This window comes from Argentina anserina, chromosome 1 (genome assembly GCF_933775445.1).
Source record: "Argentina anserina chromosome 1, drPotAnse1.1, whole genome shotgun sequence".
Taxonomy (NCBI): Eukaryota; Viridiplantae; Streptophyta; class Magnoliopsida; order Rosales; family Rosaceae; genus Argentina; species Argentina anserina.
Genome location: NC_065872.1, coordinates 7,466,907 through 7,492,790, shown reverse-complemented (window position 1 = coordinate 7,492,790; position 25,884 = coordinate 7,466,907). Strand labels below are relative to the sequence as shown.

The 25,884-nt window shown below is 38.3% G+C and overlaps 3 protein-coding genes across 4 annotated transcripts; 2 read left to right on the top strand and 1 right to left on the bottom strand.

Annotated features, from left to right (window-relative positions):
* Window positions 1-2,471: 2,471 nt before the first annotated feature.
* LOC126800915 (reticulon-like protein B13) lies at window positions 2,472-4,041 on the bottom strand. Its single transcript, XM_050528345.1, has 5 exons — window positions 4,027-4,041; window positions 3,859-3,934; window positions 3,561-3,747; window positions 3,199-3,413; window positions 2,472-2,659 (listed from the first exon to the last, which is right to left on the bottom strand). Exons 1-5 carry the CDS (start codon window positions 4,039-4,041, stop codon window positions 2,472-2,474), a joined length of 681 nt encoding a protein of 226 aa, XP_050384302.1.
* Window positions 4,042-6,814: 2,773 nt separating this feature from the next.
* On the top strand, window positions 6,815-9,735 carry LOC126804978 (L-ascorbate oxidase homolog). Its single transcript, XM_050532059.1, has 8 exons — window positions 6,815-7,023; window positions 7,125-7,234; window positions 7,690-7,960; window positions 8,075-8,171; window positions 8,267-8,612; window positions 8,714-9,079; window positions 9,177-9,255; window positions 9,345-9,735. Exons 1-8 carry the CDS (start codon window positions 6,877-6,879, stop codon window positions 9,546-9,548), a joined length of 1,620 nt encoding a protein of 539 aa, XP_050388016.1. The 5' UTR covers window positions 6,815-6,876; the 3' UTR covers window positions 9,549-9,735.
* Window positions 9,736-15,349: 5,614 nt separating this feature from the next.
* On the top strand, window positions 15,350-18,268 carry LOC126785296 (L-ascorbate oxidase homolog). Of its 2 annotated transcripts, XM_050510939.1 has the most exons (9): window positions 15,350-15,478; window positions 15,585-15,775; window positions 15,895-16,004; window positions 16,094-16,364; window positions 16,647-16,746; window positions 16,847-17,192; window positions 17,293-17,658; window positions 17,751-17,829; window positions 17,947-18,268. In XM_050510939.1, the coding sequence occupies exons 2-9, from the start codon at window positions 15,623-15,625 to the stop codon at window positions 18,139-18,141; spliced, it is 1,620 nt and encodes a 539-aa protein (XP_050366896.1). In that variant the 5' UTR covers window positions 15,350-15,478; window positions 15,585-15,622; the 3' UTR covers window positions 18,142-18,268. The 2 variants fall into 2 exon arrangements, with proteins under 2 accessions (XP_050366896.1, XP_050366902.1); XM_050510945.1 differs by lacking the exon at window positions 15,350-15,478 and having other exon boundaries at window positions 15,571-15,775.
* The last annotated feature ends 7,616 nt before the right edge of the window (window positions 18,269-25,884 follow it).

Below are 25,884 nucleotides of genomic sequence, written 5' to 3'. Positions count from 1 at the left end.
TACGTCATTCAAAATATTGTCTACGTGTATGGCTTGAAAATTCGCCACACGTGCGGGGGCGTATTAAGAGTATATATCCCACATTGGAAAATGAGACATAGTTTGTTGATTAATAAGGGTTTGAATCACTTAATTCATTACCAATTGATTTTGGATGTGAACCTCATATCAATTTATCATATTCTAATTGAACATATTTGATAACTTGATGTTCAGTCTCTGTTCATTTTATTTGGTGTATGACTTGGAGAGTCTATTATCTGGTTTGTATCTTGATCTGCAGTTAAGTTTTTTCCAGGTAAAATGTCTTTGGTGTTGATGGTCTCGGCTTTGCTTACTGCCATGCAACAAATATGAGTTTGGCTTTCTGTAGAATATATAAACCGAGTTAAAGGAGTCCAACTGTCCAAGACTATAATTAAGCCTAGCTACCACAGTACGAAGGTACGATGAAACAAACGTACCCTCTATGTGTACGTATTGAGGGACAAGCTTCACGCTCATTGTAGTTTGGACTCCACTCATTCGTCCAAATTTATCCTTGTGGAACGAATCGATCGCGAGAGCGAACCGCCTTCAGTCCTTGACATTGGCATGGCGTTTATATTTTTTCAGCTACCAAAATTTTGTGTATGAAACTATGTAGCAAACTTTGCACCCCTACATTTCCAAAAAAAAACTTTGCACCCCTAATAATTCTCCGATATCCCTATTTGTAGTATTGATTAGTGACGAAGAAAAGAGAACCCTGTGGATTAACTTCCCGAAAGAAGCATTCATTATTAACCCCTGTACTGGATTCTAAGAAATGTATCATGTTTATTGTAAAGCAAAAGCCAGAAAATGACAAACATAATACCAGGAAATTAAGACCACAGAAGTTCGGTCAAACCAAGTACTAATTAACGCGACCTGATCTAGAAGACATCTCTTTAGTCAAACAAACACTCGAGAAACAAGGGAAATTCTGTTGTACGCAGCTGCATATGATGCAGCTGACTAATCTATCGTACACACTTCTACACACAGCACGTGTATTTTATGAAAACCCTCTATCAACCATTCAATTATGTATGTACTGCAGAACAGCTGAATCCGAGAGACAAAACGATTACATAAGAGAATAAGAAACACGACGACGTGGCCCACGTACGGTGAAGTTTAGGAAACCTCCCCAAACAAGGTAATTAATTAGAGTGGTCAATGGTTGTGAACTTGTGATGACCAGGAAGCAACTTTTAAATCCGTTCTCGTCCTTGATGATCCTGTTCGTCAGTACCTCAACCTGGTTCTGGAGAGACTGATCTAATTCGTGGAGATCTTCGATGAACTTGTCCTCGTTAAATAATTTGGAGAAGTCTACGGAACAAATCCTTAGGCCCTCGGACAGTTCCTTCTTCAAATCGTCAACTTCTTTGATGCAGAAATGTAAATGCAGGTCTTTTCTTCTATACCTCCTAAATATTAAATGAACTGTTCTTGTTTCAATTTCTAAACCCTAAACTTTATAAATAGAAAAAAGATTATAATAAAAAAATGGAACTTAAGAATAGTAGTTGTTGACAAATAGGATCAACAATCCCATTTAATTCGATACAAGGGGTTGTGTAAAATCACTGTATATATATACTTTTTTTTTTCTATGTCTATTTCAAGAAATAAGAAAGATATTTTGAATAATTTGAATAAGAGACGTTCATATTACGTATTAATTATTTCTTTAATATATAACAGTTCCTTGGCACCTGCAGGCCGGTTGGTTTTCGTCTTATTTTCGATCACAGTCGCCCCGGTATAAACCCACCTTTTAAAAATTGCCATGGCACCAGTCTCCTGGGCTGCTGGGATGGTATAATCTTTCACCGTCTTAGTGAGGCGTCCCAATATATCAGTCCTCTCAGATGGTTGGGGTTTCCGTCCTTGCAGTATGTCTAGCTGGTCCTGGAGAGCTTTCTCCATAGTGTGAAATCGATTGGAAAGCTGGGAGGTGGTTTGGAGCGAGCTGGATGGTTTGGAAAGATTTTCACACTCCTTTTTGAGGCCCACGAGCTTGTGTTGAAAAGCTTCTACCTGACTGATTGATAGATGAAATTTGAAGTCTTTTATCAGCATCTTTAACTTTGTGACCTCGGCTTGCAACTGTTCGAGACACGAAGCAATTCCATTGAGCTGCCTCTCGAAATTAACCTCGTGCGTTCTCTTCAGTCTCCTCACGCCGTTTTTCATCAGTTCATTGAGATCTTTCTCGGCCGCTTTTAGCAACTCATTTGCATCCATTATTGACATGATTTTCTTACAAACAACAAAAACTCAATGACAACAGGACACTGAAGGGGTTCGATCGAGTACAAGTACACAAGTATATACACCGACGTAAAGACAATTGTGAAGGGGAGACCAATCTTGCAGGTCACTAGCTAGCTAATGCATCAGGAAGGCCACAGCCAAGAAAACGTAGACACGACAGCTAGCTACTCGACCTTCTTCTCCTTGTAATTCTCTTTGGTGACCGTCACCTTATTCTTTATATTCTTGACTACCTTCTCATCCATTATGTCATAGTACCTCCGTGCCTGCGCCTTCACCCACTCCTCACTCCTCGTGAGATTTTCCTTGTACGTCGCATATATCACAGGAATAGTCATGGCCATAAGCACGCCTGTGCATTGCAACACCACAACCAAATATCAGATTTAACACCAAAAAGATTAAGAGAGAAACGAAAGCGATGCAGCCCAAACAGGAGGTACGTACTGTGTTCCGTGCCAAAAGGGTAGCAAATGCTCAACACTGCTATAATCACTAAAGAATGTCTACGGTTTACGGGAGTGCATGCAATGTTTGACTCATATCTGGACTAGAAAAGGAATGAACCAACCAGAGCATTCCCAAATGTGATGTTTTGGAACGATTAACACGATTAAATTTATTCTCGTTCCACGATACTCTGCACATATCTATATATGCCCGGCACATGCTAGCTAATTAAACTTTAGTAAACTAACTATGATCAAACTCTTTTAATAAAACTGGAAGTAAAATAAATTCATCAATTACTAACCAGACCAAATTAAACTTTGACAAAAACATGGTAACTAAAGCAGCTAGTATATCACAGCAAACGTACGTACACGAGATGGTAATATTCCACTTTTTCTCTATTCTCTAATTAATAATTGGACAGCTCTTGATAATTACCTGTAAAAAGAAGGGTGAGCAGATCAAAATATCTCCCTACACGAGATAGGAACCACAAACCAGAGGCAGTCCCAGCAAATACAAACCACTCTCTTTCCGCAGCCACCCGAAACATCCATCGAATTCCTTCTTCAATCCATGCTCGAATGGTATTCACAATCTTGAAAGCTCTCTCCTCTGTTACCTCAAACATTCCATGCAGGTTTGGAGGTTCTCTGCGAAGTGCAAACAAGCAATTAATAAATTAAAAAAACACGTACAAAGCTTGAAGCCTAGAACAATGATCCATGCCATCATCCATGACCCCAAGTAAAGACAACATGATAATCAAACAAAGAGAAGCCAGGGAGCTTAGTTCGTACTTGTTGAAGAACTTAAGCATATTGCCCCAAAGGAACAGAGAAGTGACAACAAACATGACCGCCCATGAAGTTACAGTAAGGAAGTTAAAACGATAGACTTTGAGCAACACCCATGTTGCTGTTGCTATCAAAAGAACAAGCAAACTCTGTATCTTCTTCTTCCATAGAAATATATCTCGTAAAGTATCTGCACCAAATTCCAAATCAGATCTGAGTCAACTAAATCTAATTATTCATTAAACTAATTCAAGTAGGTTCTAGCTAGTTTGTGGAGCTAAAAAATTGATTAATTAATTACCTGAACCGGGCAGGGCCGACTGATAGCTTTGATCGGTTTCAGACATATTGTTGACAACTATATCGAACAGATTGAGCTGAAAATGAAGAATTATAGACCATTTTTGAAGAGGTTTCTTGATCGGGACTGTGCTTACACGTAGATACCGGTGCGTAGAAACGTGGATACCATGCAAGCCTTCATGTCACTTAGTACGTGTAGCTTGTGCATGGGTTTAGGAACAGAAACCATTCAAGAAGATAAGCATTCTCTCTTGAGGCCCAATAGCAAGTTATGACCCAACAAACCAAATTAGTGCAAAAGGGAAAAAATTAATCACTATTTAGAGTTGATGGTGTGGTTAGTGGTTACTGCTTAGGGGTAGAGCCTCAAACTGTTTGCACATATGATAAGAGTCTATTGAGATTCCATCATTGTTCATTCATGCTGCTCCCAATAGGAGCTAAGGGTTGGCAATGGACCGGGCTTTGACGATTTTTTTAATTTTTCGGGTCGGGCTTACTAATAAAATCGAGGCCTACTGACTACTCATGGGTTCAGATCTTACGGGCTTTTTCGGGCCGGGCCATGTCTATTATTTTTATGTGTAATGTATATTTTTTTATAAAACAATAAAGACAAAATAGAATATGGTAATTATTTAACTAAATATATTACAAAAAGATAAGAAATATAATAAAATAATTTAACTAATTAACATATACAACAAATAAATACATATAAAATTATTAATTTTAAAAATGAATGAATTTTATGAGAGTTTTTTATTGGACTTTTTAGGACCGGGCCAAGCTTTGGCCTTATGGGCTCCAATGGGCCAGACCAAGGTTTTAAACATTCGGCCTTATACCCATAGGGCCGGGCCTTGGACCGGACTACCCACGGGCCGCCCACAGACTTTAGGCCAACGGGCCAAATGATGACTCTTAGTTAGAGCACTTCCCTTTCCATCACCGAGAAGCATCATAATAGGAATCACACTCATTACTTCAACCAATTTCTCTCATGATTTTCTCTCTTTGGCCCAAATTCTTTCATGATTGGCATGTTCATAGTTATACACGTACATAATTTTTATACACGTACATGACGGAAATTTGAGGAACAACCCCTAATGTTCACTTCCTCCTCTTCGGTACCTTATTTACTGGACATCACATGGTTAGCATTATTAATGGGCCCTGCCTATTTTCAACTCTCTTTTTCAAATTTTCTATTAATTATAATAATTGATTTCACTGGATAACAAATAAGTCAACATTACGAGGTGTTATCTGATGAACTTAAATAATGAGAGGATTGTTAACAGTCGGGATCCCAAAGAGAAGCATCACTGGATAGTAAACAGTCCTTCCCTCCAAAACTATATGATCCAGGCCTTTACAAGGAGCAGGAATTTAGTCTGTGAGCTTTTGAGAGGCTACAATAGATGAAGCAAGTGGGATTTGAATTAATGTGCGGAATATGATAATGAAGCTTGTGTTAAACCCTGCATTATCGTTAGGCTTGAACCTGGGGAGGTCAGGTCGAGTTTCATATACGAAGCTTCGGGTAAAATCGAAGCCCTGTTGGGTTTGCACCTATACGAAAACATGAGCTGGATTTGGTTACACCTAAGCAATATACGGCATTCAACTATGTCATACACATGCTTTCCCCATAGTGCCTGCCTTATATATTGATAAAGGCAATACCTGAGTGCAAAGCAAGGCAAGACAGAGTTAGATCCCATAAAAGCTATAAATGGCATTGGGATGCATGCAAGGTAGGATCTTAGATTCTAGATCGACGTACGCCTCAACTTTGCTATCGGGACTACTTCTATCTGATGTCTTGATATAGCCAATTAAATCACCTCAAACAGCTAATTACTGGGTAAGAAAACAAGTTGATCGACATGGGAGTTTCTTCGTCTCATTTAGTTTAGAAAGTAAAATTTGCAAAATATATAACTATGTATCTCATTTATTTTGAATACTTCATACTTGCAATATAGTTAATTAGCATATTAGACGATCGGTTAGCCATATAAATGTCAAACGATACCATTAAACCACTTTCTCGCAATTTAGACCGTAGTGTAAAACTCTCAATTATGATGTGTACTAGTTATTTTATGACAATTGATATACAAATTCGGTAATTTGGACATCCACATTATCGACCACCTGCCCGAATATTGATGATTGATGTGCAGAAGAGGTCAAGTAGTTGTGGTTGGGCTCGTGGATAGCATCAAAGGGCTTTTTTTGTTCTTCAAATTGTATGCATCTTTCTGCGTTACAGCCTTGCAGCTAGCTATATCCAAGGTCACAGAACCTTATGAAAGATAATGCCAGAAACCAAATGAAACCAGACATTTCTATATATCTGTAGATTGCTAGAGGCATGTGACACCAATTACTTGTGTCATTTCCTCAACAAAATCATAAAAACACAGCAACCAAAAACCTGGGTTACAATTACTTCTGAGAACAACCATTTGCTTTTCAATATTAACTATACTCATAAACCTATAACTGCTCCATATAATGTGAAAACCCTAAATCTTAGCACAGATGAAAAGAGGAATCAGTCAAAAAAAGAAAAGGTAAAGCATACGTAAAGAAGCAGCAACAGTAACTGATATTCAGCATCAATGGCGCAATTAGAGGCGCGAGGTTATAGTCCTAATTTACTTTTACTCATGAATGATGGATTATTTGCTTTCACTCTTTTCTCAAAAACCAAAAAAAAATTGCTTTCACTCTAAGCAAATTATCATAATTCCAAAACGCCTATAGCCTCCCCAATACAAGGAAGAGCATTGCTGTAGTTCTCCAAAAGCACTTTTGCTCTATAAAAATATCACTACTGCACTAATGTAATTATAGGTGAAGCACTTTTTCCCGCGCAGCTGTTATAAAAGCTCTCACTAACTCATTGTTACTCCATTTATTGTGGCCCATAGAAAACACAACGAAAGAGAGAAACCTAGAATCTGAGGTTTTGTGAGGTTTAGGCATATTTGCAGGGACAATGGTGAAAGCAGTCTTGCTCCAATTGCTGTTTGGGGTTTTAGCTGTTGTGTTAAGCGCTTTTGTGGTGAATGCAGAGGACCCTTATAAGTTCTACACTTGGACTGTGACTTATGGGACTCTTTCTCCTCTTGGTGTTCCCCAACAGGTTTGATTTCAAATCTCAGTTGCCCAGTTTTTAGTTCTGTCAGGTTTGGTTTTTGGATTTTTTTGGGGATTCTAAAGATTGGATCTTTGTGATGTTTGAAGGTGATTCTTATCAATGGTCAATTTCCTGGGCCTAGACTTGATGTAGTGACCAATGACAACATCATCCTTAACCTCATTAACAAGCTGGACCAACCTTTTCTGCTCACATGGTCTGTTAATTCTCCAAATCCACTCTTACTTTTGCCCAAATGCCTTAAATTGTAGTGTTAATGATTTTCATATTCTTTCATTTGATCTCCTTGAAGCAATTTCTTTTAAAGCATGAAGCTTTGAACAATTGGGGATTCTGTACATTACTTTAGTGAGAAATATCATGATATAATTAATATTGTTGATTCAATGTTGAGATAAATATTACTGGTGGTATTAAAGGCATATTTTTGCTTTAATATTTGTTAAGACTAAAATTTTAGGACAGTAGGATATGAAATGTACCCAGATAACTGCATAAGGCTTCCTTCAGTAATGTAGGTAACTAGATAACTTTTTCCTTTAGAATTACATCGAAATGGAATATATTTCAAGTCTCTTCTTTCTTGCATCCATTGTTTATCTATTTTATTGTACAATCAGCATACTAAGAAATTTGCTTGGCTACAATCAGGAACGGGATCAAGCAGAGGAAAAACTCATGGCAAGATGGGGTATTGGGAACCAACTGCCCCATCCCTCCAAACTCAAACTATACCTACAAATTTCAGCCCAAGGATCAGATAGGTACCTTCACATATTTTCCATCAACTAAATTGCACAGAGCTGCTGGAGGGTTTGGAGGGATCAATGTCTATTCGAGACCACGAATTCCTATCCCATATCCAATCCCTGAGAGTGATTTCACTTTACTTGTTGGTGATTGGTACAAGACCAGCCATCAGGTAAGAAACATATATTTGATAAATGCCATTCTATAAGTGTTGCACGTACTGTACGTGTTTAATAGAAGTTCTTCATGTTTCATTCAGTCATCATATTGTTTTTGGTATTTGCAGGAATTGCAGAAATCATTGGACTCAGGAAAGTCTCTTCCATACCCTGATGGTCTTCTTATAAACGGCCAGGCTAGTACTACCTTCAGTGGTGATCAAGGTAGCCTTTGAACACTGCAACTAAATCAAATTTAGTTGATTAATCTTCTTTCTAAATGAGAATGTTTATATGTATTTTCTTTGTTATGACCTCAGGCAAAACATACATGTTTAGGGTCTCAAATGTAGGATTGTCAACCTCATTAAACTTCAGAATTCAGGGTCATAAAATGAAGCTAGTTGAATGCGAAGGATCTCACACACAACAGAACATTTATGATTCCCTTGACGTGCATGTTGGCCAATCATTTTCCGTCCTAGTGACCTTAGTTCAGACTCCAAAGGATTACTACATTGTAGCATCCACCCGATTCACTAGACGTGTTCTTACAGCAACTGCAGTACTACACTACTCGAACTCTCACACTTCAGTTTCTGGACCTGCACCTGCTGGTCCGAGTTACCAATTTCACTGGTCTATGCAGCAAGCTAGAACTTTCAGGTATATATAAGAATAGATTCAAACATAATGATCCTCACAATTGTTGAAATTTATATTATGATGGTCTTGTTTAATGATTTTTAATTTGGTTTCTGTTGCAGGTGGAATTTGACAGCAAATGCAGCCAGGCCTAACCCTCAGGGCTCATACCATTACGGACAGATAGTACCAACAAAGACAATTATATTGGCCAGTTCAGCACCTATAATAAATGGAACTCTGCGCTACGCATTTAATAGAGTCTCCTACGTTAACCCTGACACCCCATTAAAGCTTGCTGATTACTTTAACATCCCTGGAGTTTTCAGCTTTGATGCCATTCAATCCGTTCCCTCCGGCGGCCCCTCAGTCTTAGCTACACCTGTGTTGCCAGCCTCACACCATGACTTCCTTGAAATTGTTTTCCAAAACAATGAAAAGACTATGCAGTCGGTGCATCTAGATGGTTATGATTTCTGGCCTGTTGGGTATGTAAAATGTGCATCCGCATACTTTTTCAGATGTGTCTTTGTGTAGAAAACCGAATTTATAGACTGACCTTCTTTAATGTTTAAACAATAACAGCTATGGTTCTGGACAGTGGCAGCCAGCCAAGAGAAGAACTTACAATCTAGTTGATGCTCTAACTAGACATACTGTTCAGGTATTTGGCTTTGGTTTCTCTTTTACTTGGACACTTTAGATTGCTCTGCTTTTCGGTGAAATAAGAAAATGCGTACTATGTTCTTGAAGGTTTTTCCAAACGGTTGGAGTGCCATATTGGTGTCCCTAGACAACCAAGGAATGTGGAACTTGAGGTCAGCTATATGGGAGAGGCAGTATCTTGGGCAACAACTCTATCTCAGGGTTTGGAATCCAACCCAACACCTGGCTAATGAATACGACGTTCCTTCAAACGCCCTTATGTGTGGAAAAGCTGTTGGACGACACCCTTAGGAGTTAGGATTGCTGATGGTTTGGCTGACTTGAGGACAAACAAAAGAAATTTAAAAAGAAGATTACATTTAGCGTTTATTTCCTTAGTTGTATCTGAATTTAGATGAGCTTAAATTTTCTTCTGATCTACCAAATATGATTGTATGGGCTAGTTACATAATAATTCTGTAGAAAGCAGAATTCTGAATTTTGCCTTTTTTTTTCTTTCCTTTTCATGATGCATCAACAGTAGTGTTAAGAGTCAAAATGCTACATACCATTAATGGATAAAATTGTGGTTTGATGCTAATTCTAATAATTAAAATGATTGAGCAACAGATTGCTAAATTTTCATGAGTTCGAAACTGGTTTCTGTTCCTTGAAAAATGTTTTCAGCACAAGGTCAGTGACAAAGTTCAGAACTTCAGATGTTTAAATGAGTGAGCATGTTTGACTGATGAGACCATGCACTGAAGTTGAACCATCCCACATAAAATAGCATCTCTAAGTCAAATTACGAAGTTGAACCATCCCATATAATTTAGCATTTCCAAGTCAAAATGCATGAAACATTTTCTTCTAAAAAAAATTCACATATGGCCAAGAGCAGTGTTTGCCAGAGTTTAATTAAACAGACTTCTCGTGAAGCCTGCTACACCAGCAATCATCCAGAGTTTAATTATGGAAACTTTTGAAATGTTACAGACGATCAATACAGATCGATCAAAAGACCTAGCGCCAAAATCCAAAATCTAAACTCCAAAAGAGGCTTAACTGAGCTGAGTTAGCAACTGAAAAGCTCAATTAACAGAAACCTCATATTCTGAAAACAACACACTTCATTATCACTTGATTAAACCTTCAAGCAACTCGAATTGCACCAACTCCAACGAAGAACAATCCTAGAAGATGTAACTTTAAGTTGTAGCCAAACAGACTCCAAATGAAGCACTGAAGCCTAGACCTGAACAGTCCCCAATTTAATTAGCTGAATTCAATAAAGGAAAGAGAGGGAAATGGTAGAATCACTCTAATGCCATTGCTCAAAGCTCTAAAAACAACTATTTCGAAAAGATCGAGAAGAAAGTGGAACCAATAACCTTGAGAATCAGTGGACCTAAAACAGCAAGCTCTTGGCACTCTTAAGTACCAATCTATGAAGAATAAGAGACATAAAAGACAGTTTTGGATTTCCTGGGGGCTAAACTACGTGGTAGGAATGTTGAAGAACCATAAAGAATCTTATCGATCCAAATCATAATAGCATTGATAACCACATGATCAAAATTTATTAACACATCTTTTGGAATTGAACTCCACGTGCCATGTGTGTATAATATACTCCTGGTGACTTGCCCAGATAAACTATTCAACTCTGAGGATCTATGATCTTGAGTTCCTCAAATGCCCATATCAGATCCGTCCTTGGATCCATCATCATCCATTGCCATTGCTTACTCTAATAATTGACTTGCCCTTCACTAAAGCTACATTGACCACACTAATTAATGACACTATTACTAGCTAGGAGGGTGTTCATACTTGACGATCTTAGAGATAATTTGTATATGCCGACCAGGGGCGGATCCAGACCAGGGGCGGATCCAGCCCAGGACCCAGGTGAGATTTCTGTCCAGAAAAAAAAAACTCTTTATTAAAAAAAAATTAAACCAATCGATTGTACGGGGTCTCTCTGCTCTCATCTATACTTCTACCGTTCTACTGTATAACCCACAAATTTAGCTATTCTCCAGTTCTCTTCTAAGTTCTTTTAAAATTAAATCAGATACTGATTTGAATAATTAGATACTAATTATGGAATTATTAGATTCTGAAATTTGGGTATATGGATTTGTTCACTTTGTTGGTTAAACAGATCTTATTGGAAATTTGGAATATGATTATATGAAATTGGGTGTTAATGTGTTAGTCTTGCTACTGTCTTACTGAATAGCTGAATAGATTATAATCAGAGATTGAGTATTTTATTTGCCTATTTGAGTTTGGTAAGATTGTAAGGAATTAGTGCCATCGATTTGAAATGATTGGAAATTTGGTGGTGTGTTAGAGAATGGTCGAATGAGAGATTGAGTATTTGTCTATGTGGATTAGTTAAGAACTTAAGATTATAGGGAATGGTAGGAATCTTTAGGTTTAATTTACTTTTAATTATATGAACTTTATACACTGTATATTGTAAACCTGAAAAAAAAAATTTGACATTCGGCCAAAGCTGTAGTCCGCCCCATAAAATTCTAAGTATGTCCCTAAAATTAGCCCAGGTAACATTTTTATCCTGGATCCGCCACTGATGCGACTCTAGTGATTAGGCTATAATACGCATATGCAGAGCTATAGTATATTTTAAAGTGGGAGCAACTTACATATGTAATATGTTAAATTTTTCAGTGAGAGTATCCTACATCAGGTGTCACGACCCCAAAATTTCGAGTATGAAACTCAAATTTCGAAGTCATGAAAAACTCTAAAACAATCTCAATAAAATCGAAATCATTTTAATGTCACAGCGGATCATTATTGAGTTCAAAATACAACTCAGTCAAATCGATTATTAGAAACCAAATTTATAATTCAACATTATATCAAATGAAAATGTAAAATCCTCACAAATCCTCACCACAAGATAAATGAAAACAACTTCAAAGTCTTCGGAGTTATCCGTCGATTCCGCTAATCCACACCTGCGGAATTATCCCATACACCATCGAATAGGTGCACCGGGATTGTAAACACAAACCCGGTAAGCTTTGCAGCTCGTATGAGTAAAACAACAATATAACTCGCATAAAAATATATATACGAAAATCCACCAAAACTTCAATCATAAATGCACTCATGAGTCATTAGACGGCCCATCTGGTTGTCTAATAATAGGAAAATATATGTGCTCATGAGAAATTGGGCAACCCCTCTTTTTACCCAAATGCATTTATAATACAGACACTTATGAGCGCTAGTACACCTCTGTTACCCCTCATGATAGTACGCCATAGACATTGGGCAACCATCTGCTACCCAATATCCAAAATATGGGTACTCATAAGCCGATAACTCATCTGTTACCTCTTATGCAGTACCCCGGCAGACAGACTAGAGCTCTAACTGTATCATAACTTTCGCCCGGCCAATGCTAGGTTCCGACATGCCAACACGTCCGAAGACATAACACACGTCCGAAGACATAAAACGTTTTAACAAAATCAATGTTAAAACCACGTACCAACAATCATCACATGATATTGTACGAATCAAATCAACATGCTCATTAAATATATCTCAACACTAAAATGAACTTATTGGCAACGGAAATTACGACAGTATATAATATAGCAAACCATATATATGTACCTAGTTTACCATTTATACACATACACAATCCACTATATCATATACATATCATATTTCATTTTTTAAAATTTAGCATATTCCTGAATCTCCGCAAGGGTAGATTCATTACTGTGAGATTTTACTCACCTTAAATCCTGAGCGTAATTTCCACGATTCCGAAGGTGAATCGTTTACATGACGTATCGATCACCTAGAATAGATAAGAAGTGGATTTAAAATCGTTACGTAAAACCTTAAATGCCGAAACAATAATAATATTTTACTGTTCAGCAATTTCTAGTTATACGATATTACTGTTCACATAGTTACTATTTCACGTATTTACTGTACAAATGCATATTTAATATGTATTTATGTACGTGTAATACTATTTATATATTTCTATACGTATCCATATTATTTACGTATTTTCTGTACATCCATGTACTATTCAATAGTAAATACTGTCTCTGTAAATAATAATTACCGATTTACCTTTCAGATTTTTACAATTACTGTACGTAATTTACATTTGCATTTACAGTGCGTAAAACAAATTCACATTTACTGTATGTGAATTACTTTTTACACTCACCGTACGTAAAAATAATTTTTACAAAAATTACTGTTTCAAAATCACTATTCACACGCCGCCGCATGTGGCGGCACGTGGGGTGCACGCGCCACCTCTGCAACCGCGCGTGGCGCTCACGCGCCATTCATTGTGGCAGCGCGTGGGGCCCACGTGCCGATTTCAAAACTGGTGCGTAGAACGCCACCGCCGCCCCAAAACTCTTCCTTTCTTCCCACTCTACCCTCATACGGCCTCAGGCCGTCTCTTTGCCACCCCACATCCCCTCACGCGCCACCTAAGGCGGCGGTACTCCTCATCCTCCTCCTCCTCCGATTCACTCCCAAATTCACCCAAATCACACACAATACATCCAATCACACAACCCTTGCCTCGACAGAGCTCAAGAACCACTGGATGATAGCCGGAGGTCGAGCTCGAACCGCGGAGGAGAGATTGCAGGTTCGGGTTGCAGCGCGGGGACTCACGGCGGCGAGGGAAGACGTGTCGACCTCGGGGTTTGTAGCGGTGGGCCGTGCGATGCTCTAGAGGCCGGCGGTGAGAGCCATGGCGGCCCAAGGAAAGAGATCGCCGGCGGCGAAATTTCTGAGAGAGAGAGAGAGGAGTCGGGGAGAGAGAGAGAAGAGGGAGGCGGGGGTGAGGAGAGAGAAAGGGTTTCCGAAAATGGAAACCATACTCCTAAAAATTTTCTTTTATACCCACTTCCAAAATCGGAAACTAACTTCCGTCGTTAATAACTTTTACGTACGACATCCGATTAGAACGCGTGATGTGTCCACAAACCCGTAACGACGAGCTCTACAACTTTCGTGAAGGAAGTGTTCGCAACCAAGCGACGGAGTAAAAGTCGATTCTCGCGTCGCGGAAGCGTAACGTTTTTCTAATTCACATTTCCGATATCGGTTCCATTTTCGATTTCCGACGTCGTAAAGCAAAACAAACACGTTTAAATGAATTTTACAAACTTAATAAATTTTAAAACAATCTAATAATTGGTTCCGAAAATCGGGTTATCATATTAGGCACTTGTAGTTGCCTACAACTATACATAAACCACACACCATATATACCTTCTTTAAATACAATTCTAGATACTTTGGTATACAAAGCAGGTCCGGTTCGCATTTTACAGGCACATTATAGATTTATAGTATTTTACTTGAATAAACTGAGAATGAGTGTGTCGAGACACTTTTATTTGTAGCTGTTATTTTTGTATTTTTTCTAATTGCCGAAAATAAAGAATATATAACTTTTTTCTTACAAATCTTATAGCTAGTTGAGTTCCATGATACTAACGAGCCGTTAGATTCATCATTAATAACAATTCTATCATTCTTTTCTCTTTACACAAACCACTACAATACATCTTCATGAAAATACTGAAATTTGAACTTAGAAACTCTCACTCAAACAAAACAAAAACAAAAACAAAAGTGGTGGTCGGCTCGTGAACAGTCTTCTTCAATTTTTTACATTAAAATTGTCCGAGACCCAAAAGGCCCAACTTGCACTCTTCCAAAAAGCAAATAACACTGTCACGGGCTCACGGCCAACATGGCGGGAAAGAAGAAGGAAAAAGAAACGCAAGGACTCGAAATTACCACACTGCCCCTCCACTGTCTTCGCTCTCTGCCTTATCTCCGATCCAAGAACCCTCATTTAATTCCCACACCCCTCTATTAATTCCCACCTTAAACTAGTCTTAACAACGATCCGTTCTCGGCTGCGCAGCTCCCGCTTGCTTCAATCTCATTCTTTCCCGCCACCGCGCCCACCGACGTCCCATGTCACCATTTCGAGTAAAGTTTAGTAGAGCTCATATGCAGGTAGCTGACTGCTCTACTGAAACCATGAAGTGCGCCGCAAATGAGCTCCGATTCTTCCTCGGTCCTCGCACCCGTGGACATTTATATAAGCCCACTGGGTGTTGGATCATTTGCCACACTCAACCACATTACCCCACTTCTCAATTTTCCTCGTCTCTTCGGGGACCTTGGCCGTTTCATAAGTAATCTATCTTGCTCTTTCTCTTTGAGCAATTCGGCGAACATAAAACTCCGGTTGGTTTCATGCTAACTTAGTTTATGTGTCGACGTGTTTGTTCTTTCTCGCAGAAATTTGAAGCTTGGGGGAACATATAGGAGCTTACACAATGAGGCCAACCTCTTTCATGCGTTTTTTTCTTGGAGCATTGGTTGGATTGAGTGCCTTCTGCATCATCAATGCCGAAGACCCTTATAGATATTTTACATGGACAGTTACATACGGAACTATTTCTCCATTGGGTGCTAAATTTCCTCAACAGGTCATTTGTCTTTTGATCTAACACTGTCTTTGTCATCGAGTTCTGCATGCAGCTTTTGAACTTGTAAGGTAGTTAATACTTGAAGTTGATGTACAACTGTGTATTAATCAATTTTACAGGGTATACTTATTAACGGTCAATTTCCTGGGCCAACAATTGAGGCTGTGACTAATGATAACATAGTTGTTGATGTCATTAATAAGTTGGATGAACCTTTCCTCATTACATGGTCAGTACTTTAGTTGGAAGTTTTTGATGGTTGGAAACATTGGGAACTTTGTTTTCGCTACTAATATGCTTTACTTTCCGAGAAATCAGGAATGGTATTAAGCAGAGGAAGTCCGTATGGCAAGATGGAGTTCTAGGAACCAATTGCCCAATCCCTCCGAACACCAGCTGGAGATATAAGTTTCAGACAAAGGATCAGATTGGAACCTTCAGTTACTTCCCTTCAACGAAACTTCATAGAGCTGCTGGTGGATTTGGAGGTTTCAATGTTGCACACAGGTCTGTGATACCAGTCCCATATCCTATACCCGCTGAAGAGTTTACCGTTCTTGTTGGTGATTGGTACAAGACTAGCCACAAGGTATGTATTAATGTATATTCGCAACTGCTAGAGTTTAATCTCTTAGGCACGGATGCTAGAGTGATGTTCTCTCATCAAGTTTAGTCTGCCAACATTATCAATCAATCTATATTATGTACTGATAGGTTTTAAAAAGTGGTCGAGATTCACAGTATATAGTAATGTGCTTACTCTGACAGTGGAACACTACATCTAGCTAGTTCTATGTATGTAGAGTTGCAGACTAACCTTAATACCATATATAAAAAAAAAAAGTTCTAATATGTGTTCTTATGCTTACAGGTATTGCAGAAAAAGTTAGACTCTGGCATTCCTCTTCCTCTTCCTGATGCTCTTCTTATAAATGGGCTTCATGGATCTGCAACCTTCACTGGTCAAAAGGGTAACATTACGCATAACCCCCTCCATAATTTGTTTGAATACCATAATCACCAATCGGTTTCTGAAAATTTTTTACTCGTTCTTTTGTTGCATTCTTTCAGGAAAGACCTACAAACTCAGGATATCAAATGTGGGAATAGCAACTTCAATCAACTTTAGGATTCAGGGTCATACAATGACACTTGTTGAAGTTGAAGGAGCTCATACCTTGCAAGAGGTGTTTGAATCACTTGACGTTCATCCAGGCCAATCCATAGCGGTTTTAGTTAACTTACACGGTTCCGTCAAAGACTATTTCATAGTGGCCTCAACCCGATTTACAAAACCCATTTTTACAACCACTGCAATTCTTCGATATGCTGGTTCCAGCATCAAGGCTGCAGGGCCATTGCCTATCGGTCCAACCTATCACATTCACTGGTCTATGAAGCAAGCGAGAACAATCAGGTAGCAAGCGCATTCTTAGGATATATCTCTGTTGATATATTACATCAGAGTTGTCAATTTGACAGCCATCTAATTTACCATCTCATTTTTGTGTGTGAAGATTGAATTTGACAGCAAATGCAGCCAGGCCTAACCCTCAGGGATCGTTCCATTATGGTACAATTAAAGTAATGCGGACACTTATTTTGGCCAATTCTGCTGCTAAGATCGGTGGCAAGCTTCGATATGCTGTAAACAAGATCTCCTATGTTGATCCAGAGACCCCCTTGAAGCTGGCTGACTGGTTTAACATCCCTGGAGTATTTAACTTAAACACAATCAAGGACACACCTTCTCCAGGCCCTGCAAGTTTTGGTGCCTCAGTCATCGGAACTGCACTCCATGACTTCGTCGAAATCGTATTCCAGAACACCGAACCCGCACTTCAATCTTGGCATCTTGATGGAAGTAGCTTCTACGTTGTTGGGTAAGCATGCAACTTTCGTATGCAAAACACTATATTCTTTATAGGCATAAACTCTGATCATCTGGCTACTGCTGTTGCTCTTTAAATTTCAGATATGGTTCTGGAAATTGGACCCCAGATATGAGGAGACGCTACAATTTGGCAGACGCTGTAACAAGACACACAGTTCAGGTAACTGGATTAAAGCTACTTCTATTGATTAATGTTCAGATGCAGCTTTGCTCAGAAATATAAATATTTGTACCAATTACCACTGCTAATCGAATTATCACTTGGTGAAATCAACAGGTCTATCCTTCTGGTTGGAGTGCTGTGTTGGTGTCTTTGGACAATAAGGGTATGTGGAACATGAGGTCTGCAATCTGGTCAAGAAGGTACTTGGGTCAGCAATTGTATATCAGAGTTTGGAACGACGAGAAAAGCCTCTACACTGAGAATGACATCCCTCAAAATGCATTATTTTGTGGCAAGGCCCATCGCTGAGAGGAAAATTGTCTAGTCTTTGATGTAATCTTCTGTGTTTTTTCATTTGATTTTTTTACGTGGTGGTTCTTAAGGTTCAGTTACGAGGGTGTGACTGTCAAAAAAGGAATTGGTGAAACAGGCTTAGGGTGAGGAAAAATAAGATGTTTTTAACTGTCATTGTTGTGTTAGATTTCTTGCTAACCACAATCCTTAATTGATTGTTCATTTGGTCTTATAGTTCATTCCTATTATACATTTATACTACGCCTCCCATTTTAGTGCATCAACGTTTGTCCTCAGTCTGTTATGCTTCATTGCGTTCATGTAACTAGTAAATTTACCTTTTTTTGTTTTTTATCGAAATAAATCAACTATATTATGTTTCAGCAGATAGTACCAAGATAACATAGTCAAAATGACATCTAATAAGAGAATTAGTTACATACTACTAATAAAAGATCAACGTACACCTACATTTTCAGAGAGAGCCGTAGCATGTTGCGACCTAACAAAATTGAAACCGTACTATGAGCCACCAAAGAGACTAACCTATCGATCCAAGCCTTCAAAATCATATGGCGTTCAAGACTAAAGCTTCACAGCCTCACAATATAAATCAAGGCCTAAGTAGCCTAAACACACCTAACATGAGACGGAGCTGAATTCCCTAGCTAGCTTCATCGATCGATCCAAGCCGGCCACTGAAATGTTCACCACTAATTAAGTTTGATGTAGCCTCCGGGCCACAACCATAACAATTAAGAATTTACGAGAAAGGAGCGCCATATCTCAGGTTTAGTAACCTATTATCCAAAAACAAGAGTCATCAAGAAGAATGTTATCAATGTTCTCGGTCTTCAACCCTCTGATACTTAAGTAAGAACATAAACGAGTGCAAATGGTGAGTGGAGAATGGAAAATGGAGATTTAGCTTTAATTAGTGGCCGGAGAGACATGTGCATAGAGAGCGACGGTTGGGTTTGTTACCCTTAATTTTGTTCCCATGTGCGCCTTAGTGCGACTCATAAAAGTAGAGAATGTTGTGCTATTACATGTAGTGGCTTTTTGGGTATCCAAGCTATTACTTGTGATAGCCGTTTGATATCTTCTTAGGTGAGCCCGGCATGAAGTGGCGGAACAAGGATCAAAATGCAACAATGGCCTAATTATAACACACATTTATTTAATTAAAAAATATTTAATAATTAAAAATGACGTAGCAAATCTTTTCCCGCAAACACTTATATAACATGCGATACATTACAATATAGAAGATATATAAATAAAAACTAACTAAATTTTACTCTACGAAGATCCAAAATTTCAAATTATTAATCACCGCCTCATTATCAACCGCTTTAATAAATTCATTCTTAATGTGAAGCACCATACAATTATCAAGAAAGTCATCTTCTATATTGTTTCTGAGTTTGTTCTTTATTATGTTTATGGATGAAAAAGCTATCTCCGTAGTTACAATGGATACAGGAAGAGTCAACACTAAACAAATCAATCTATAGATCATTAGGAAAAACTATGACTTTCTTGTTTGAACAAGTTTCCGACATAGATCAGATATAGAATATAAGTTGTGAAATGCCACATCGTCAGTTATATCTTTCTTATAGTAAGCACACTCCAATTCTAGAGTAAGAAAGTCATCTTGCATAAAATCTTGAGGATAAAAATTTTTAGCAAGAAAAAGTACCTTTTCAGATTCAAAGACGCTGAACTTATCATGAGGATCCAAAGTTGAAGTGAGCATAAGGAGTTCACAAAATCTCTCATTGAACCTCTTATTTAGCTCACTTAATTGAAAGTCAATGACAACATTAAATACCTCTATGCGAAAGTGGTGCTCAATGGTGATAAAATTATTTTGCTGACACGAACAACCGGTACCATCCAAGTAACGAGCACTCATATTAGGCATATCGATACTATGTGTCTCACAGAAAGTAGTAAGGGCTGCCACAAGATCATCCAACCATCATATCTCATCTCTTGAATAAGTGATTTTGTATGTGCAACAAAATTCAATGCAACTCGGATGTCAATAACTTTTCACTGTACTATTTGACAAAGATGTTATGTGACTTTCATGACTCTATACATCAAAATCAAGCAAACCACAAACTCAAAGATCGCATTGCTTTAAGAATACCACTAGCTTCTCCCTGAATAGTTAAGGTTGCAGTCTCCATGATATGAACCAAAGTAGTAAAAGTTGAATCAAATAATTCAATGAGACTCTTAATTGACCGAAAATGAGAGTTCCAAAGGGTAGTACAAGTATGTTGCAAATAACTTGTTTGGTTAGAACCCTTTCCTGTTTCATGTAGAAATACTCATGACATGTTAATATTATATTACAGTAAGTGGCAAACTAGATACATATTTACATAATTAAGAACATTGGGTGTTGTGTGTGGCAAACTGGCAATAAGTATACGGTTGGCCCAAAATATCAATCAATCATCTTTTACATAATAATAAAAATATCCTACTAACATGTACATGTATTTGAAGTCACCTTTTATTTATTTTTTCTTTGAAAGGGAAGTCATGTATATGGTGCTATCACATTGAAGTATATATCTGACATAAATGACTTTTATCAAAGAGAACTGATGAATAAAATTGATAATGAATGACCAGGGGTCAAAACAATAAGAAATAGCAAATAAGTATCTACCAAGTCAGTGCATATAGAATTAGGTCTCCATATAAATATATGAGTTCAGTAGATTATGAATTCAAATATTGAGTTTAGTAGACTATGAATTCAAATATTGAGTTTAGTATGTGTTTAATAAAAAATTATATAATCGAAGTTCAAATTCTAGGTAAAGGTCGTACCTGTTTGAAGGGTACCAAGAGCAACTAAATCTTAGATTTCGTCTTCTCAAACAGATTTTAACTCACCATTGTGCTTAGCAGAGGAATCAATAAAATTCACAATCATAACAGAAGTAGAAAAAAAGCGACAAGTATCATGACGGCCCTTCACTACCCCATTTAATGATAGCAGCAAACGGTGAGCAAAACAAGGAATATAATATGCATATGGACAATCTTCAAGAAACAACGCTGGTAAGCCATTCCAAATGCCACTCATGTTGCTAGCTCCGTCATATCCTTGACTACATATATTTTCCACTTGCAAATTGGACATACCAAAAACTTTGATTATCTCTAATTTAAGATTTAAAGAGGTTGTGTCGTATACAGTCACTATTTTAAAGAACCGTTCTCGAATTAAATTACAACGATCAACAAACCTAAAAAAAAATAGACATTTGCTCCTTACCTTATATATCAACTGCTTCATTAACAAGAATGCAAACTTTTGCATTACCAACTTCTTCATGAATCTTTTGTCTTACTCTATTGCCTAGAATTTTCAAGAGCTGCTTTTGAATAATTGGAGAGGTGTACTTGGTATTTCCAAGAACACTCTCCAATATAGCTCTATGATCATCAGTAGCCATTCTTCCATAAGACTTTCTAACTTGCTGGAAATTTCCAGCATTAAGATAGTCTTCAGATTCGTTATGGCCTCTAAAAGCTTGTCTCTAGATTGCTAATAATCTCAAACTGTCAACTGTAGCCTTCAACCTATATATGGCGATTATGCTCCACCTATTTTGTTGTTTGTTTAACAAAAACTCTCCCAATTTGTGTAGCCAAATTTCTCAATGAGTGCCACTTCTCCATAGCTTCATGATGTGGACCATTTATAAACCCAACATGTTATTTAAGGATATTCTTACTCTTCCAATTTCTCTGCCCATCAACAGTAAATGCATGATATTGAGCATTTTCTATATAAAAAATACATGGGAAACAATATATCTTTCTTCTCCAAGTACTCAAGCCATGGATGACCTTCAAACCACTCATACTTGAACTCCCTCTTTTGCTTTCCATGTTGTGAAAGTTTATGATTGAGCTTAAGTTGACAAGGACCCAATAAAATGTAAACTTTTCGGACAACTTCATACCTATCTACAAAATATATCCATATAGGACACCGTTTTCCAGGGTCACGTTCAATGGCATTGACATTGCCATTTGGATCAAACTCACTCCTCTGAGACCCGAATACAAGAGACTCAGAAGACTTTGTTCAGTTTCTCTAATGACAATTGGAGTGCTTATAAAAGCTTGTGAACTTGAACCAAATGATGGTTGAACATTGTTTTTACTAAACCATCACTACTGGAAAACTTGTTTTTTACAGCCCACAATGTGCGCTGTAACTAACATTTTACCGCCTACAAATGCAGGCCGTAAATGACAAAGTTTATTTACAGCACGCATAAAGTGTGCCGTAAATGAACATGCATGAACTAATCAGTGAAGTTCTAGGCCATTTAACATCCTCAATTCGCTTATCAGAGTGATCAGACATTCTGAAAACATACATATATTTAAGATATTAACAAGGCTCAATCCACAAATCCACACACATCAAACTAATTCAATTGAAAATCCTAAACTTCTCAAGTCATCATGAAAACTATAAAGCATACCAATATGGGATTAAAATCACCTAATCCTATAGCCTAATAATCACATATATATGTAAAATCACCTTAGATTCAACAAAAGAAGATTTGCATAATTCTAAGAATATGGGAGATTCATACCTTGGAGTTATGGGTGATTGGGGGAATCACCTAACAATCCCTTTTGAGTATGATTTATCTTGCCTAGAGATTAAGTTTCCCTTAATTGAAGAAGATAAAATGCTAACAGAGAGAAGCCTTGAGCCCTTGATTGCGAGTTGTCCAGGTATAATACTAACTCATATATCTTTCTTTTTTTTCTAACATATATATAGTTTTTCTTTGGGATTTCAAAAAACATCATGAGCTCCGACCCATGACTAATCCAGCCCATATTAGCCATGGGCTGGTTCCACCACTGCCTGCTAGGACTTGGATCACCGAGCGGGGGGGGGGGGGGGGGTCGACTGAAGCCCTTAGAGCATCCACACCCATAAATTGGATTTGCTCAAGTAAATGGTAGGGCCAGAAGCAAATTTTGCTCTAAGCAAATCAATTTCATATTTGCTCGAGCAAAATCGATTTTTACACACACCCATTAACAATTTGCTTGAGCAATTCAATTTTGTCTTTATTTAGAGTCCAAGACCTGAGTCCGGCCCAAGACCTGAGTCCGGCCCAAGACCCGAGTCCGGCCCAAGACCCATCTCCTTTTCTTCTTTCTTCTTACCTTCTTCTGCTCGCGTCTCCACTCTCCCAACAAACCCAGAAAACAGTCGCACCTTCCTCAGGCCGTGTCGCCGCCATCCGGCCATGATTCACACATGCAACCACTCTATCTTGTTCGCCTCCCCTTCCTCTATCAGATCATGGTCATTGATTATTCGTACAAGCCCTTTCTCACCCAAATCGGAGAAAATACTGACTTGGAGCTTTGGAGGATCCCGGCCACGATTTAAGACTCCAGCGATCTCGTCAACCTTCACTAGGTAAACCCAATCTTTCTTCTTAATTTCTGGTTCAATTCCAACCGAATTCAATAAATTGAAGTCTGACCGGCGTCCTTCACCTCCCCGGCGATCAATATGTGACCGTTTGAAGAGGATTGGAGGAGTTTTTGACAGAAAAATAGAATTGGAACGTTGTGGGCTCCACCATTTGGTCGAGCAACAGATCGAGCAAAATTTGCTCGAGCGGAAGATGGAGCAAAACCGGAAGGTTGATTGGGCGAGCGTCATTGCTACCGGTGCGAGCTCCAAACTGGATTTGCTTGAGCAAACCCTGGCGGTCCCACCTCCTGCTCAAACAGCTCTCTTCCTCTTGCTCGCCGGTGCAGATGCTCTTAAAGGTTTGCAATTGGCAAAATATGTTCCGGTAGTCGTGCACGTGGCGAGTGATCTCGATGTTTCCCGCCAACAAACCCTGGCGCAGGAGTGTAAACAACCCTGAAACTCTCTTTTTATAGTTGCCAAATGCCCACTGCGCGCATTCAAGGAAGCATCTCAGTACTTCAAGAATAGGCGAGGTTTCCCTTTCGGGTTGATGGAATAATGACAATGAAGTTGTGTTCCTCTATATTTGATAGCTAGGCAATAATAGCCACTCTAGCTAGCAACAGTAAGGACTAGTCTGATCACTCTGATGAGTGGTAATAGGTTCTGGGAAATTCAATGTGTTTTATGTGCGTTATTGATTAGATTTTTGTTATATGATCAAATATATACATGATATAGTGATGTTACCAATGTAGATCAGAGCAAAATAGAATTAGTCAGGCCATACTGCCAGTCGGACACGCGATCAGCTCCCAGGAAAAATTAGTCAGGATATTACGAATTACTCACGTAACACATCAACACAGAAAGAGCAACTGCCACAGTCGCACTATATATGATGTGTGTATATATATTATGTAGGAATCTAAATAATAAGATCTAACAGTCCCTATCCAGAGTGAAGGTTCACTCTGAAATTTCAGAGTGAAGTTCCAATTTTAGCACACTTTTCGGTCAAATTTTTTCACCATAAGCGATTCAATATTTAGGTATGCTATTCAAGATCATCTGTACAAAATTTCATCTAATTCGACAATGGTTTGAGTTTTCAAAATTGAGATTTACACGAACGGTTCACGTTGAACAGTTTTAATTCATTCATTGATTTAATCTAATTTCAATACCTTAACGATGTTCGAATTAGATGAAATTTTGTACAGATGATCTTGAATAGCATATCTAAATATTGAATCGCTTATGGTGAAAAAAATTGACCGAAAAGTATGTCAAAATTGGAACTTCACTCTGTAATTTCAGAATGAAGCTTCACTCTGCATAGGGACTGAAGATCTAACGACCCAACACCAATGGATCGGATAGCGAGTACATATACTGTATCGAGATGAAGAATGTTGAATTATATTCTGCTACATGCAGATCGACATTACTGTTTCTTCAGTATGCTTATTCTCTTTACACCAAAAACTGATGGATTTCTTTCCATTTCCATGCGTAGTTCAGAGATACTGTTATCTCAAGTTTCTTTGCCATTCGCTAAACCGGCCAACGTAGATCAGAGCAAAATAGAATTCGAAGAACATAAAAGCATGGATCAGAAGCTCAGTATGTTGCAGTCGATCGAAGGCGAGAAACCTTTCAGAGAGAGAGAGAGAGAGAGAGAGGGCACCCAAAGGACGTTACATAAATATATGTACGTAGAACAAGTAGCAGAAAAGGCAATCAGAGCAGAGAGAGCATGCACAAGTTTGGATAAGGCTGCATCAGCTCGCTGCTATAGAAGGAATCCTCTGACGACGGACCACTGTACGTGCAAGAATCAAAGCTAGGCTCTGCTTTTATCACTTCATTCATTACTTTCTTGTAACCAAAACAGTACTATTACTCACTGAGATTCTTCATCTTCATGCATGTGCCCTCCACCACAACACCCACCACTACCGTTTATATAACTATCAAATATCTAACCAAAACCCAGAACATTGTTCCATTTTCTGCAATATTTTCTTAGCCAGAAGCCCAGAACCAATAATTAGTAAACAATGTTACAGTTCATTCGAGTAGTCACGTTAGATTAGATAACTGAATGTACTTACTGCTGGGTTACAAATTTACAATTACTCTCCTAAAAAGATTGAATATCCAACACTTCTTTCCAGGAATAATGTGAACTATTCACAAACAGATAATTTATGCCAAAGAATTAGATAACACCAAGAAATAGTACCCCATTAACA

What these genes read in the sequence shown, in the direction of transcription:
- LOC126800915 (XM_050528345.1), bottom strand. An exon ending in GTCGGCCCTGCCCGGTTCAG is followed by an intron (nt 3,748 to 3,858) that starts GTAATTAATTAA and finishes AATTTGGTGCAG; the next exon opens with ATACTTTACGAGATATATTT. An exon ending in GCTCACCCTTCTTTTTACAG is followed by an intron (nt 2,660 to 3,198) that starts GTAATTATCAAG and finishes TGCAATGCACAG; the next exon opens with GCGTGCTTATGGCCATGACT.
- LOC126804978 (XM_050532059.1), top strand. Translation starts at nt 6,877, where the DNA reads ATGGTGAAAGCAGTCTTGCTCCAATTGCTGTTTGGGGTTTTAGCTGTT. An exon ending in CTCTTGGTGTTCCCCAACAG is followed by an intron (nt 7,024 to 7,124) that starts GTTTGATTTCAA and finishes TGATGTTTGAAG; the next exon opens with GTGATTCTTATCAATGGTCA. An exon ending in TATGATTTCTGGCCTGTTGG is followed by an intron (nt 9,080 to 9,176) that starts GTATGTAAAATG and finishes AAACAATAACAG; the next exon opens with CTATGGTTCTGGACAGTGGC.
- LOC126785296 (XM_050510939.1), top strand. Translation starts at nt 15,623, where the DNA reads ATGAGGCCAACCTCTTTCATGCGTTTTTTTCTTGGAGCATTGGTTGGA. An exon ending in GAACCTTTCCTCATTACATG is followed by an intron (nt 16,005 to 16,093) that starts GTCAGTACTTTA and finishes CCGAGAAATCAG; the next exon opens with GAATGGTATTAAGCAGAGGA. An exon ending in AACCTTCACTGGTCAAAAGG is followed by an intron (nt 16,747 to 16,846) that starts GTAACATTACGC and finishes GCATTCTTTCAG; the next exon opens with GAAAGACCTACAAACTCAGG.